Genomic DNA, 16253 nt, shown 5'->3' with positions numbered 1-16253 from the left:
GAACTGAGGCTCAGAAAAAGATCTGTTTAACCCAGCTGTTGCACAGTAAACCTGGTAATATGAACCCAGATCTGTAAGGCCTAGGCCCTCTCTACCGTCGCAAGAGAAAATGTTTCAGGACACTCTGTAAGAAGCTATTTGGAGGGAAAAACCCTGCAAGGTTTTTCTTTATCCCAAACCACCTCCTCTAGTATATTCCTGCTAAATAAATTAGTGCCAGCATATACATTTTTGAATTTTAATTTATATAATTACTTCATTTAAAAAGAACCAACTGGCTACAAATATTAAAATTAAATAATGTATTTATTTTCTACGTATCCTGAGAATAATTCTATGAAACAAATGACTATGTATTACTGTTAATTTGATATTAGATCTAAGTTAGTAACTGAGATTAAATGGTTTTAGAAATACTAATGCTATTTTATACACATCAATACAAGTTACATCAGAATGTTAACAGAAAACCCTTAGAATGTTGCCTGTTCCAGTCAAATTTAAACAATACATATAACCACAAAATCTGTGAGGGCTCACCATATCTGAAATTTTTCAGTGTTCCCTAAATTGAGAGCAATTATTGTTTTGGGGAAAAAAATCACTTTATTATTCTTAAATTGTGCCATTAACAGAAGGGAATGTGTTCGTTAATAACAAAATGCCATGAAATTAGTGAAGGGCAAAAAGAACAGAATCACAGGAGACTGGAGCTACTCTTAAAGAGTACAGGTTGGGTGGTTCCCTGGAATGGCAGCATTCTAAGGGTCAGCAGCTACTAAAGCCCCCACCTATTAGTTAAAGGTGATAGTGAAGGGGCAAGGGTACAGTACCTGGTGATGGGCAGGTCGAGGCCCCGCTGCAAACTGAGAAAAGGAGGGAAAACAAACACAAAAGGAAAGGCACAAAGAGTCAGAAACACCACAACAAAAACCAAAATGTCACACAATATGCCAAAAGAAAAAAACCCACAAGAAAAAAAAAAAACAAAACAAAACACAAACAATCAAAGCTTTGCTGCAGGACAGTGACAGACAGGTACTAAGATTCAACAGGTTAACACCACTCCAGCTATAGTTTCCCATTTATCAGCTGGGAGAGAAACAGCTAAGCTGTTAGGCACGTCAGGGTATCTCTATGATAGGAATATTAAAAAAAAAAAAATCCTAAAATAAAGCAAAAGAAGGTTTGAAATACTAAGTGATTATATTAAGACAAACATGAAAAAGTCAAGGGTGCTTATGCAACTGATACAGCTGGAGGAAATGGAGAAGTTTTTATATTACAAGAAATAGCCAGGAGGTAATTAAAATGTCCAACAGGAAATACAGAATGTTAACAGGACCGATTTCAAATTCACTTTAGTTTAATGGGGTATCTCACACGTGAAATGGAAATTCAGTATCTTCCTTTATTTCTTAAAGAATAAAATATCATTTATATATCTATAAATATACAAATATATTTATAATATATAAATATATATTTAAATATATAAATTATGACATATATATTTAAATACAATTAACTAGTAAAGTTTAATATCAGGCATACCAAAGCAAATAGCTGGTAAAGGACATCACCCTCTAAAACGGTTAATCAAAGTGGTACTATTATAAGCTCAGGAAGAAAAAACAGTGAAAGAAATCAAATCTCTCAGTTTTTATACACAACAGCACAACACTGTCCATATGTACCTACTGCTATTTGATACTGAGAATAAAAACAAAAAAATATAACTCCTTAGCCCAACAGAGTGCTTAAAAGCAGGTAATACACACTCTCTTACTTTCCCTAATGTACAATGAAAGAAAAAGCTTTCCTACTAATAAAATTTTAAATACTAAACTTGTAAGATCAACTAATTCTTCACTAGACCATTAATTAGACTTCCAGTGTGATTTCACTAAAAAAGACAGAGAAAACTATTCGGGACATAGTGTCATGTACTGGCTACTAATACATTAACTATTGAAATGTTAACGACCCCTTTAATAGTGAAAAGAAAATATTTACAAAGCAGTTTTGAACGCAAACCACACAGGACTTGAATGGAATACATTTAAGAAACTAAAATACGTCTTCAGTTATTTCCTAGAAAGCCTTCCTTCTATTAACTCAACACTGCAGGTGAATCAGACTGAAGATTAACTAAGAACCAATCCCTCATACTCAGAATTTAAGTTACATGCAAGAGATGTGGAGTTATTCCCCAACTGCTGTTATTTCACGTAAATAATTTTCAAAAAATTGCAGTGGAGCACATGCCACAATGTAGGAGATGGCTGAAGACTGCTTTATTAAGAATTCTTCTTAGAAGCTAAATCATCACCTATTTTTCAAGTAATGAAAAGTGTCTTAAACACAATTCGAAGTTTTTCAGCATAAATTAATGAGCCCTTGATGACCTGTGTGATTAGAGTGTGTTAGGTCAGCCATTATATCTGCTAACTACTGTAAAAGAGTTTTTTAGAATGATGATAAGGGCACCTTTACTTCGTGAACTTTTTCTCTTCATAGAAACTGAGGTCTTATATTTTCAGTTTTCCAATTATGAAAAGAAAACAGATCATACCTCTACTATGGGCACCAAATTTCAAGAATAGGCAAAACCACCCATGTGGTATGAAAGTAGGGGGTGGAAGTGAGATGTTTCTTCATGACACTTTTGAAGAAAATGAGAGAGAAGGGCCACGTTAAAAAATTAACCTGAGTACAGCAGTACCTGTCTTATCACTGTTCCACAGAAAGGTCTCATTTCTAAGGCTCTAAAATAAAAGTTGCAACTTCATATATTTGGAAGGTTCCAGTCAAAAGAGAACTTTCTATGAGCAAGAGGAGTACCTTATAAAATTACACAAATATTAAAAAAAAACAAAAACAAAAACAAAAAAGCAAACAAACCAAAAAAAACACAAGTTAGTGGGAAAGTACCCTAGTCTATTTTGCACTAGTCACCATTGGCTATTGAGCTTTCCACTTGGAATGACAACAGTCTTAATCCTATGGGTAACTGTAAGCAACAGAACAAACTGTAGTCGCTGCTGGCTCATATTAAAAATAGAAACATTCATTTCTTCCTTTTATTTTTTAAGGGGTTTTTAGATGGTGAGGACTGTAGATATTAAGGAAAGCAGCCTTCTGTGAACTTGGATCCAATGTTAATGCCACCCATCCACCTATTCACTCACTCTTCTGTGCACAGTTGGCAACAAGGCATGGCCAACATAACACTGATGCATCTTTGGCACTTAGAACCACAAAATATAACCAGTGGATACAGGTTACTGCAAAAGCCAAACTGTTCCCCCTTCCAATGAGGCATTTAATAGATACTCTGGAGGCTATTTAAAAATAAACTATTTTTTAAGGAGTTCCAGTATAACCAAAAAATGGAACAGATAGGAAGCTAACCAGTACCTTTTTGCTTTTAAACAAATTTTCAATAATATGAATTTCACTAAGATACTATACATCAAATAGAAATATGGACACAAAGATAACCTGAAAGAGGGAGGGGGTGTCACGTGAAGCCACTTGGATTGCAAAGGCAGCTGTCCAGGGAAGAACAGAAGAGCCTAAACTGTGCAATTGCCAATGGCCCATTAATGCAGAAATAGAATGGAGTAAGCTTTAGCTGCTCTACAAAGCCAAGGGAAGGGTCCCTTCCTTAGTGCAACAGCTTACCTCTCCTCACCAGTTGAGATAGCTGTGGGATGGATGAGACTAAACTATGGCAACTTGGGATGTAGAAAGAAAATGCAATCCTGTCAAATTTCATATCCCAACTTCACCCTCCCAGCACCAACACAAATGAAATAAAGAAAACTGGACCCAAAACAACAAGCAAGAGTAGTCTAGGGTTTGCTAGTCTTGCACTTGTTTTGGGATATGTAATGGAATGTTATATGTGTGGTTTTTAGTAATGGGGGTGGTAATGGTCACTAGCAGAGCAGATGGCAAAAATTGCATAGAGGATAGTATCTGAAGAGTTTATGACCACAGAAACATGGCTGACAACTACAGACAATTTCCTCTTTGATATTCAATTATAAAAAGGAAAGAGGGAAAAAAAAGCCTTGAAATTTATCTTTTAATATCAAATTTATCTGAAAGGGATATCCCTCTTCGAGTTTAAAATAAAGAAAAATCTAAACCCCAAATTACTCCTGGCTAATTCCCAATCAAGAAGACCCACCCAATTTGTTATTCTTTTCCCCGCGATGCCTGGCAGAAACTGCCATGCTAGGTTAGACTTCCAGAGAAGAAGCAATCAAAGCATTTTTGTTCATCAGCCAATAAATGGATGTGGTCAAAAATAATGAGTGCCAGAGGCACCACTGCCTGCAAGAAGTACAGTTTGTTATATTGCTTACAATGCAGTATTTTATCCAGCCTCTTCCAGCCAAGGACCTGTAAACGGGAGTCTGTTCCAAAACCTTCCTCCTCTTCCAGTTGTCTGTGCAATGTATTGGCACTGTTCTGCTGGGCTGTCAAAAAAACTGGTTTAGAGATGCAGCTCTTCAGTCAGGTTTTGCGCCAGTTCTAACCATGTAAATTTCTTTTCTTTCAATAATTATAAAAGGGGGATGGGGGTGAAGAGGGCCATAGTTCGTTGCAGTAAGAGCTTACCATAATGTCCCATGTTTAATGACTAGAAGCAGGGACTATCTAAATTAATCTGGTGAGATCTCAGGCCCACTCCAAGTAGTCAAGTATCCACAACCCCAAACCACTCTCAGAACACAACTTGCATTGGACATCTTGTTGATCATTTCAGCAAAAAAAAAAAAAAAGAAAGAAAGAAAAAGAAAAGAAAAAAGAAAAAAAAAAAAGACAAGCAAACAGGCAACTAGGACCAAAGTCCCACCTCTTTAGAAAGGTTCTTCCACCCCCTGGGGAGAACCAGGATCTAAGAACAGGTATTGGAGAAGAGGGCAATAGGGAAAAGGAAGACAGAAGAGGGTAAGAAAGAGATTACATTTTGGTGCAGTCCATGATCTCTAGTTCTTTGAGCAATCTTTCATACATTTCAACATTTCTCAGTTCATGCATAAAACCAAATGAATAGGAGCTAATACAATGAAATACCCCTATACTACAGGCAAAAAAGCAGGGGTGCGGAACCAAAAGAAGATACCTGTACTCTGAGGAAAACAGAGTTGAGATACAAGTAGGAATGTGAGATACAACATGAGATGTTACAGAAGCACCTTCTGGCAAAAATTAGTCATGCAGGGCAGGAAACGACGTTCTAAGGAATGGACAGCTGAAGCCACTATATGCTTTTGTGAAACAGAAGGATGAACCTAGAGTAAATTCTCAGTCTTTGCAATATTTATTGCAATCCATGTAAAGGATGAGCAAAGAGGATGACAGCATTTTAATTTGTATCGCAATTTATTTAACATCTGAAAAAATGAATACACCACTGGTGTATGTCATGCATATGTCCAAACTGTCAAATGGTTAGAACTGATCTAGTGACACCGATTCAGAAATCTTACTTCCCAAACCACTGAAATTTGAGAGTCTAATTAATGAAATTTAATTTACTTTTAAAATCACTGTGCTTTACTGTCCTCCTGAATTGTGAACAGTACAACAAATTAAGAGCTGAAATGAACTTGAATGCAACCAGATTTAAAAAAAAATCATGCCACAGAAAAGTAAAAGAAGATAAAAAGCTCCATTTCTTCTCTCAATAAATTTAAAATTATTCCTATACTCAAAGTCTGAAAATGTAGTGCTGACCAATAATAATAATAAAGTAAAATAAACTGTCCTTGGAACAAGTTTCCAAAAACGAGTAAAAGTTTTAGCCGAAGGAACCCAAGCTCCTAAAAACACAAACTTAAACGGAAAACATTGTCTAGAACAAGCTTCTGTATACTTACCGGAGAACGGGTTTGAGGTTGTGAATTCATTGTCTGAGGGGCTTGAGGGTATACCAACGTGGTTGGACCTGCATTCTGTCCAGAGGGATATGGGGTCTGTCAAAAAAATGACAAGAACAATATCATATTTTGAATATATATGGCAGGATAACTCAAAGTATTCAAAAGAAATTTATAAAAGTATTTATTAGCACAGTTTACAGGTCTACTTTTAAAAACTTATCTTTACCACAATACACAGCAATTCAGAATCAGAGTGGCATTTTTTAAGAGGTTACCTTAAACACCTCCTGATAAGGAGACATCTGCAACCCAACAACTAGGTACAATGATTTGATAACCTAAGTACAAAGAGCACTCACTGTCAATTCATCTATTTCAGAAACGGACAGACCATGCCACAAACAAAATGAAACACGGCTGAGAGAATGTGTTACTGCTGTGGTGAGTTTTCCAAAGTACCTACAAGCAAAGAAAACCGTTGAGGAAGACACCCCAGAGCCAAATTAGCAGTTCACTAGGTTAACTGCTATATTGTTGCTGTTCTCTTCCACTGCTTACACTTTAATCCTTTTACACGACCATTTTTTTTTTTACATAAAAATATATAATCAATACGAACTTTAGACAAAAGCATGGTGTAAGTGGTATTATGTACTAACTTACCAGAGGTTTTCTGAAAATAAGAGTATAAGCTTTTCATTATGAAACCATGTTAAATACTACAAACTAGCATTTGTGCTACTGAATCCAGGAAAAAAAAAAAAAGAAATCTGTAACATGTTTAAAATGAAATAAGGGCAATAGCAATGGACACAGAATCACAGGACTTGGCTTCAAATCCCAACTGCCATTTACTTGGGCAAGTAATTTATCCTTCCCATGAATGTAAAAATATTAGCTAATCTACTTCACAAGTAAGTTCCTAAGATTAAATGAGCAAAAATCAATTACTGTACAATCACCTTTTATTACCAAAATGCCAGTTCTACAAATGAGGAAATCAAAGGTCAGAAAATTCAAGTGTCAGGGCACCTGGGTGGCTCAGTTGGCTAAGTGTCTGACTTTTGGTTTTGGCTCAGGTCGTAATCTTGTGGGTCAAGAGACTGAGCCCCACGTCAGGCTCCACGCTCAGTGGGGAGTCGGCTTAAGATTCTCTCTCTCAAGGAGGCTGGGTGGCTCAGCGGGTTAAGCCTCTGCCTTGGGTCGTGATCTCAGGGTCCTGGGATGGAGCCCACATTGGGCTCCCTGCTCAGCAGGGAGCCTGCTCCCCCCGCCCCTCCATGCCTGCCTCTCTGCCTACTTGTGATCCCTCTCTGTCAAATAAATTATAAATAAATTCTTTAAAAAAAAAAAAAAAGATTCTCTCCCTCTTCGCCCACTGGCAAGCTTGCTCTCTTTCTCCCTGTCTCTCTAACAAATAAATAAATCTCTAAAAAAAAAAAAAAGAAAAGAAAATACAAGTGTCTTATCCAAGGTAACAAAGTAAATGCTATCTCTAGAAAGTATTCTAACTTTGTTTTAAAAGAAAATTCTACAATTTTTAGTGTCTGCTGACCATTTAGTGGCAGTTTAGCTGGGATTAACAATTTAAAGCAAATGTTTGAGAGATGCCTGGCTGGCTCAGTCAGTGTAGCATCCAACTCCTGATATTGCAGTCATGAGTTCAAACCCCAAATTGGGTGTAGAGATTACACACACACACACACACACACACAAAATCTTCAAAGCAAATCTTTGAAAACTTTATCATAACTTTTAATTAATGAAAACAAAACAAAATCAATGGACACATACTGGACACAGAGGATAACTTGCAATCTTTGAACATGGTAACATTATACCCATCTCTATAACCAACATTAAGGTCCTACCTACATCAGGTTAGTTTCCCTTTTTCACAACAGGTGTACTAAATCTGACCACAAATTGAAAATTATGACAGCAAGCATCTCAAATCTATCAAATAGGTGGTAATTGCATCACATATGACCCAAAAGTTAGCCATGGATTTCTCACCAAAGATAATTTTTAGCACTGTTTGAAAAATCAAGTTTATGTCTATGTATCACATTCAAACTCTAGAAGGCTGGAGGTTGACTATTTCAACTTAAAGTTAACTTTTTAATTGAAGTTAACTATTCCAACATAAGAGAGGTTAAGTAGATTTCTTTGCCAATTTGAATGCCTTTTATTTCTTTTTGTTGTCTGATTGCTGAGCCTAGGACTTCTAGTACTATGCTGAACAATAATGGTGAAAGTGGGCATCTCTATCATGTTCCTGACCTTAAGGAAAAAGCTCTCAGTTTTTCCCCATTGAGAATGACATTTGCTGTGGGCTTTTCATAGATGGCTTTTATGATACTGAGGTATGTTCCCTCTATCCCTATAGTTTGAACAGTTTTAATCAGGAAAGGCTGCTGTATTTTATCAAGTGCTTTTTCTGCATCAGTTGAAAGGATCATACAGTTTTTGTCTTTTCTTTTATTACTGTGCTCTACCACGCTGATTGATTTCTGAAAGCTGAACCACCCTGCATCCCAGAATAAAACCTTTTTCTTTTGGGTAAGCCTGGGCAAAGGTTTACCAATCTTACTAATTGCTTCAAAGAACTAGTTTCTAGTTTCACTGATCTGTTCTACTGCTTTTATGATTTGTATTTCATTGATTTCTGCTCTAATCATTATTATTTCTCTTCTGTTTAGTTTAGGTCTTATTTGCTGTTCTTTCTCCAGGTCCTTTAGGTTTAAGTTTAGCTTGGGCATATAGGATTTTTCTAATTTTTTTGAAGAGGCTTGGATGGCTATGTATTTCCCTCCTAGGACGACCTTTGCAGTATCCTACAGGTTTTGGGTCGATGTGTTTTCATTCTCATTAGTTTCATTGAATTGTTTAAGTTCTTGAATTTCCTGGTTGGCCCAAACATCCTTTAGCAGGATACTCTTTAACTTCCAAGTGTTTGAGTTCCTTCCAAATTTCTTCTTGTTGAGTTCCAGTTTCACAGCATTGTGATCTGAAATATGAAGGTGATAATCTCAATCTTTTGGTACCAGTTGAGAGCTGATTTATGACCCGGTATGTGACCTATTCTGGAGGAAGTTCTGTTTGCTCTGAAGAAGAACAAGTATTCTGTTGTTTTAGGATGGAATGTTCTGTATGTATCTATGAAGTCCATCTGGTCCAATGTGTCATTCAAAGGTCTTGTTTCTTGGTTGATCTGCTTAGATGATCTGTCCATTGCTTGAGTGAAGTGTTGAGGTCTTCTACTACTAATGTATTATCAATGTTTCTTTATTTTGGCTATTAACTGGTTTATATAACTGGCTGCTTCCATGTTAAAGGCTTAGATATTTAATTGTTAGATCTTCTTATTGGATAGACCTTTTAGGTATGATATAGTGTCCCTCTACATCTCTTACTATGGTCTTTGGTTTAAAATTGAATTTGTCTGATATGAGGATTGCTACCCCAGCTTTCTTTAGAGGTCCATTAGCATGGTAAAGGTTCTCTATCCCCTTACTTTCAATCTGGAGGTGTCTTTAGGTTCAAAATGAGTCTCTTGTAGACAGCATATGGATGTTCCTGCTTTCTTATCCAATCTGAAATCCTGTATCTTTTATTGGGAGCAATCAGCCCATTTACATTCAGTGTACTATTGAAAGATAGGAATTGAGTGTCATTTTATTACCTGTAAAGTCCATTTCTATAGATTTTGTTTCTTTCTGGTCTGTGTGACTTATGGGTTGCTCTTCACTTACAGAATCCCCCTTAATTTTTCTCACAGGGCTGGTTTGGTGGCCACATATTCTTTCAGTTTCTTCCTGTCCTGAAAGCTCTATCTCTCCATCCATTCTGAATGACAGCCTTGTTGGGTAAAGTATTCTTGGCTGCATGTTCTTTTCATGTAGTACCCTGAATATGTCTTGCCAGCCTTTTCTGGCTTGCCAGCTTTCTGTGGACAGGTCTGATGTTATTCGGATGTTCCTCCCTCCATATATAAGAAATCTCTTCCCTCTAGCTTCTCTAAGGGTAACTTCCTTGGCTCTAAGATTTGCAAGTTTCACTATTATATATTGGGATGCTGACTTATTTTTATTTATTTTTGGGAGGAGTCCTCTCTGCCTCTTGGACACAAATGCTTGTTTCCCTCCCCAGATTAGGGAAGTTCTCAGCTATGATTTGCTCAAATATACCTTCTAGTCTTCCCTCTCCCTCCACCTCCTCGGGGAGCCCAATAATTCTGACATTGGTATGTTTCATGACATCATTTTTTGATCTCTTTTCATGGGCTACTAGCTGCCTATCCCTATTTTCCTCAGCTTCCTTCCTATCAGTTTTTTTCTAGATCACTGATTTGCTCTTCTGCCTCATTTATGCTCGCTCTTAGAGTATCCAGTTTAGACTGCATCTCATTCACAGCATTTTTTAAAAAAGATTTTATTTATTTGACAAAGAGAGACATAACAAGAGAGAGAACACATGCAGGGACAGTGAGAGAGGGAGAAGCAGACTTCCTGCCGAGCAGGGAGCCCGAGGCTTGATCCCAGGACCCCAGGATCATGACCTGAACCAAAGGCAGATGCCTAATGACTGGGCCACCCAGGCACCCCTCATTCATAGCATTTTTAAGTTCAGCCTGATTAGATCTCATTTCTGCCCTTAGAGAGTCTATATTGTCACTAATGCTTTTTTCAAGCCTAGTAATTGACTTCATGATTACTATCCTGAATTCCATCTCTGACATCTTGCTTATATCCATGTTCCTTAGTTCTGTGGCAGAGGACATCGTTTCTGGTTCTTTTCTTTGTTGAGAGTTCCTCCTCCTAGTCATTCTGTCAAGGAATGGCTGAGTGAATGCAGAGTCCAAAATATCAACCATGACCCAAGCTAGATGCACCCTAGCAAAATGCAGAGGGGTCAAACACCACCACCAAAGAAAAACTAAAGCAAAAATGAAACACAAGAATAAAATTGAAAAATTGAAAAATGGTGGGCTATAATTTCTCATTGGGCAAAACAGGGTATTTCAGTTGTTCCTGGGTTTATTTTGGTCTGTGTGTTAGAGGATACCACATCCCAAAATTAAAAGGAAAGTAAAATTTGTATATATGAAAAAGGTAAAACTGAACAGAGTGAAAAAAGGTCTAAAATAAAGCATATATCTATTTTTAAAAAGTGTACATGTGTAAAAAATACAAGTTAAAAAGCAACTGTGAAAAATAAGCTGATATAACAGACATCTAGCTGAAATGAAGAGAAGAGAAAAAGAAAAAAACAACAGAGAAAAAGCATGAGAAAAGGAAAAAAAATCTGAAAAATAAACAAGTTGTGAAGTCACATCTGGAGCTCAATATACAATTTTCCTCTGGCATTGGGATTTTACAGCCTCATAGGATCCATAGGATTCTCATCCACCTGTTCTTCCAGCCTGTCTTCTGGGGGAGGGGCCTGCCGCACTGTTTCTCAGGTAACCCCACCTGTGCAGAGATACCCTGCTCCCTGTCAGGAGGATGGGCTCAGTAGAAACCAGTCTTCTGTGTGGCTTTTGCTCCCTGGATGCTTTCCCTGCCTCTTCAGAAGATCAGAGCAAAAATAGCTGCAGCCAAACTTCTGGCCCAGAGCAGAAAAATCTCAATCTGTCCTCTTTAATAGCCCTTCCAGGACAAACAATCTCCACTTCTGCAGGTGTTGCTAAAAACTGCGGCCTCCTGTGGTGCGCGCCCATAGCAACTCTCTCAGAGGTAGTAGTCTCAGGGGCCCAGGAGTGCCACTGCCCTTTGTGATTCTAAAACCATGAGTGGCTGAGTTCATGTGTACACCTAAAACTCTGGAATCAGGTCTAGGTTCTGCTCTGAAGCCCTCTCCTGGCCACTACCATGCTGTGAGTTTTTGCCTGGTTGAAGGTTCAGGTTCCAGATTTTTTCAGGCTCTTGAAGGAAAGAGCAGTTATCGACTGGCCTGGCTCCCAGTTTATGGCAATCGGAGCTGAGAGTCCCTTCCTGGGTTCACTAACCATAACCTGTTTCCTGTCTCCAATGCTCAGGTACTCTACCATTTCAGGAATCCCATTCTGCTCTGTGGTTCCCCCTAAACTGAGACCACAATGCTCTACACCTAGAATTTTTGCCTTTTCATTTCCTGAGCCCCCATTAGAGAGGTATGTCTCTCACTAGAGCAGATTTCTAAGGGTTCTGAATTGGCACTCTGCTGTTGTACCCCCTTCCAAGGTACCAGCTTTGGAGGTTCCCTCCCCGCCTTCTGCTCATCTTCTGGTATTTCCCCACGGAGTCACGACTCTAAACATCCTACCTTGCAAAAAGCAGCTGCATTTCTGCTTGTTGAGATCCAGATATATATTCATAATCTAAGGCTGATTCCATGGGTGTTCAAAATGGTTTGATATATATCCCGCTAAATTCAGGGGACCAGTTGAAACAGGATCCCCTACTCCTCTGTCATCTTGCCTCCTTTCCAAGAGAGGTAAGTGGATTCTTATCAACTCTGTCTGCACTCTAAATTGAAAAGTATTTTGTCGAGTTTCATAACAACATTTTGGATATAGTTGTAAAATACAGCACCAATTTCATTCTTTGTCAAATTAAACAAAGTGAGTAACTGTTAAGAAAGCCATATTCTCAGTGGTAAGGCTTGTTGGTTTAAGGGAATCTTGACACTTTATTCTCAACATTTAGTTGATGTTGGTTGAAGCAAAAGCTTCTGTCAAGATACCAAATACAACATTGAAAAGTACAACTTACAAAAAACATACAGAAGTGTTCTCTTTCTAACCTTCAAGAAGTTACATGAGAATTTTGCCTTCCCAGAGCTACAGTACTACAAAAAGGAAGAGCACCCTAATTTGTTTTCAGAGAAGATGCTGAAAATATGCTTAATGGCCACATCTGACTTAATACAAAATTTTCATTAATATCTTCAACACTGGAGACATATAAGGCAACAAACACATCTACAGTTGACTGAAAAAATGGCATGTGAATTACCATTCAGGCACAAGTTCTTTCATTAGGTTATACACCATTCCTGGCAACACATATAGCTGGTTCCCTGTCAATACATGCACTGTATCATTGGTCTTAAAATGAATACTATTAGAAGAATTTATTTTCCTTTAGCTTTGAATTACTATTTTAAACAAAAAATAATCAAGTACTTCTTCTACTCAATCTATATGTATGCCAAGAGCAGATTCATATTCTACACAAGCGGTTTCATCTAAACACGAAGCATAATATCTGATGACAGCCACACACAGAAGTGATTCCACTTTCACAACATATGCCATTGTGGCCATTGTGCCATTATGGGATTTTTTTTTTTTTAAGATTTTATTTATTTATTAGTCAGAGAGAGAGAGAGAGAGAGCAGACAGAGTGGCAGGCAGAGGCAGAGGGCGAAGCAGGCTCCCTGGCAAGCAAGGAGCCCAATGTGGGACTCGATCCCAGGTCGCTGGGATCATGACCTGAGCCGAAGGCAGCCGCTTAACCAACTGAGCCACCCAGGCGTCCCACCATTATGGGATTTTAATAGAAGCACAGATAAAGGAATTTTGCCTATAATAGCTCACTTAGCTTCTCTCAGAGGATTACTCAATTCTTTGTGGCTGGTTTTAGAAACTTCTTTGGAATGATAAAAGTTGTACCTGTCGATGCTGCAAAGAGTGCAACTGTGAAAGATGGGTCTAGGTTTTTTTCTCTCTTCTCTGCATGTAATGACCTGATTCACCAAGTTTAAGTCACTCTGGAATAACTTGCTTAATATACTACTATACTTTGTTGGAAAATATTGCAAATATTTAAATAGGAAAATTCTATAAGCGTGTTTCATAATATCGAATGAACAGAGAACTAGGGACAGATCAACAGAATATCACTTCAATAGTCATCATAGGTTTTGTTTGTCCTTTTTCTTTTTGCACCTTCACAGGTATTACAAAGACTTACTTCTCCAAAGACATATATATGAATTATTCATATTTAAACTGTCAATCAGTTCACTGTTAAATTTACATGAGTTACAGACTTAAAATCTCATTTTCATCATTACTTTTATGTTTCAATGAACCTTCCTAAGTCACTGATACCTTCTTATCAACTTGGGGAAATAAGAACACAACAGTAACAAAAACTAGCAAATGGTGTTAACTGACAAACTGCTAACAGAATGCCAATTTAAAAAAAGCCAACCAAAACAGTTTCTGTGCTGCAGACATAACCTTTAAGTCCATAATAACTATTTAAGAAACAGTGATTTGGATATTTAAAGATAAAAATCTGAGGGTAAATTCCATTACAAGACAGAACACCATAATATAGCATCAGGTCCAGATGTGATGGTTTTTAAAATATATGAAAAAATCAACAAGGATTTTCAATTTTGGCAATATAATACAATGGACTTAAACCAACAAAAATAATTCTAACAGGGGTTGCCTAAGTGGCTCAGTCGGTTAAGTGTCTGACTCTTGATTTTGGCTCAGGTCATGATCTCAGGGTCCTGAGATCAAGTGCTGCATTGGGCTCTGTGATCAGTGGGAGTCTGCTGGAGATTCTCCTTCTCCCTTTGCCCCTCCCCCTGCTCACTCACACACACTCTCTCTCTCTAAAACAAAAAAATAAATTTTAAAAAAATGAAAGGGGCACCTGGGTGGCTCAGTCTGTTAAGGAGCTGGCCTTGGCTCAGGTCATGATCCCAAGGGTCCTGGCATTAAGCTCTACCTCAGGATCCCTGCTCAGCGGAGAGCCTGTTTGTCCCTCTCCCACTCTCCCTGATTGTGCTCTCTGTCATATAAATAAATAAAATATTTAAAAATAATTAAGATTCTCCTATTTAAGACTCTTCCTTCACCTGAAACAAATACGACCAAAATGTCTAAATTCAATACTGTGAATGTGTGCATGAACATGCAAATCTGATTGAAAAATGAAGTTGCAGGGCACCTGGGTGGCACATTTGGTTGGGAGACCAACACTTGGTTTTGGCCGAAGTCATGATCTCAGGGTCACGGGACAAGCCCTGTGTGGGTGTCCATGCTCAGAATAGAGTCTGCTTGAGATTCTCTCTGTCCCTTGCCCCTCCCCATGCTTTCTCTCTCAAATAAATAAATCTAAAAAAAAAGAAAAGAAAAGAAAAAATTAAGTTCCCACAACGTTCTGAGGAGCTAGTAGATAACACCTGCCAAATTTTACTTTTTAAAATTTTTATTTCAGTAAAGTTAACAATAGTGTTACATTAGTTTCAAGTGTACAATATAGTGATTCAACAATTCACACCACATCTTCATTGTCTATCCATTTATCAGTGGACACTTGGGCTGCTTCCATAATTTGACTATTATAAATGATGCTGCAAAAATATTTTTGAATTAGTGTTTTCATAGTCTGACATTTTAAATAAGCTTATCCATTTGATACAAGAATTCCTTTCAAGAAACAGATATATTCAGGGTGCCTGGGTGGCTCAGTCGTTAAGTATCTGCTTTCGGCTCAGGTCATGATCCCAGGGTCCTAGGATCGAGCCCCCATCAGGCTCCCTGTTCGACAAGAAGCCTGCTTCTCCCCCTCCCACTCCCCCTGCTTGTGTCCCCTCTCCCGCTGTGTCTCTCTGTCAAATAAATAAATAAAATCTTTTAAAAAAAGAAAAAGGGAACAGATATATTCATAAGGCCAAATAAAGGGGAGGCATGTTAAATGTTGGTGTTTTTCTAAGTAAGAGGCGAAATTATACTACAGTAATTCAATGAGAGAATATAAATGCACCCTACTTGTGGGGATTTTTTGATACATAAAATTAATATATTAATAAATGAATAAATTTACATAAGATGTCTTCCTAGGCAAACTTAGTTTGCTAAGCAAACAGCATCACCTACTTCAGAGGAATGGGAACTGGAAGGAAAGTACAAGATACAACTTATGGTTCTATTTAAAAATTCTGTATTACATGTTTTTCCTTATTCAAGGATCAAAAGGATTACTTTAATAATAAAGTCATGGAAATAACCTTTATCCTTCAGTTTCCTCTTCACATGATAGAAAAGAAAAAGAAACTCAGCCAGAAAATCCAGTAGGAATTCTGTATTTTGCAAAATTCTAAATATTCTTGGAATATAAATGTCATCTCATAAATCACAATTAAGATTAAATCAACAGCATTTATTGAAATCTAACACAAAGAGACACTATATATAGTTGTGGGCTATGTACAAAAATGAGGATGAAGATTTATTGGTGCAGGTTTCTTAACTTTCAAGAAATTCACAGCTTAACCGATAAAAGATAGATATAAATGTAAAAATGATTTACTCAGCCATAGAGTATAATCTTTTATAGTCATTAA

The 16253-nt window shown here is 37.5% G+C and overlaps 1 protein-coding gene across 21 annotated transcripts in view; it reads right to left on the bottom strand.

The window, feature by feature from the left end:
- Positions 1–16253, bottom strand: part of EIF4G3 (eukaryotic translation initiation factor 4 gamma 3) — a 343452-nt gene that overhangs the window by 162416 nt on the left and 164783 nt on the right. For 6 of the 21 annotated variants that reach the window (XM_080801938.1, XM_080801927.1, XM_080801924.1 and 3 more), the window contains exons 4-6: positions 5898–5993; positions 4377–4490; positions 834–866 (exon numbers count right to left, since the gene is read on the bottom strand). In XM_080801938.1, the coding sequence (XP_080658064.1) occupies positions 834–866; positions 4377–4490; positions 5898–5927 (177 nt within the window). In that variant the 5' untranslated portion in view covers positions 5928–5993. The remainder of the gene's footprint in view (positions 1–833; positions 867–4376; positions 4491–5897; positions 5994–16253) is intronic. The other 15 variants (XM_080801934.1, XM_080801940.1, XM_080801929.1 and 12 more) reach the window with 3 other exon arrangements.

This window comes from Martes martes, assembly GCF_963455335.1.
Source record: "Martes martes genome assembly, chromosome: 4".
NCBI lineage: Eukaryota > Metazoa > Chordata > Mammalia > Carnivora > Mustelidae > Martes > Martes martes.
Note: the sequence above shows the minus strand (reverse complement) of the source record. Positions and strands in the feature narration are given on the sequence as shown.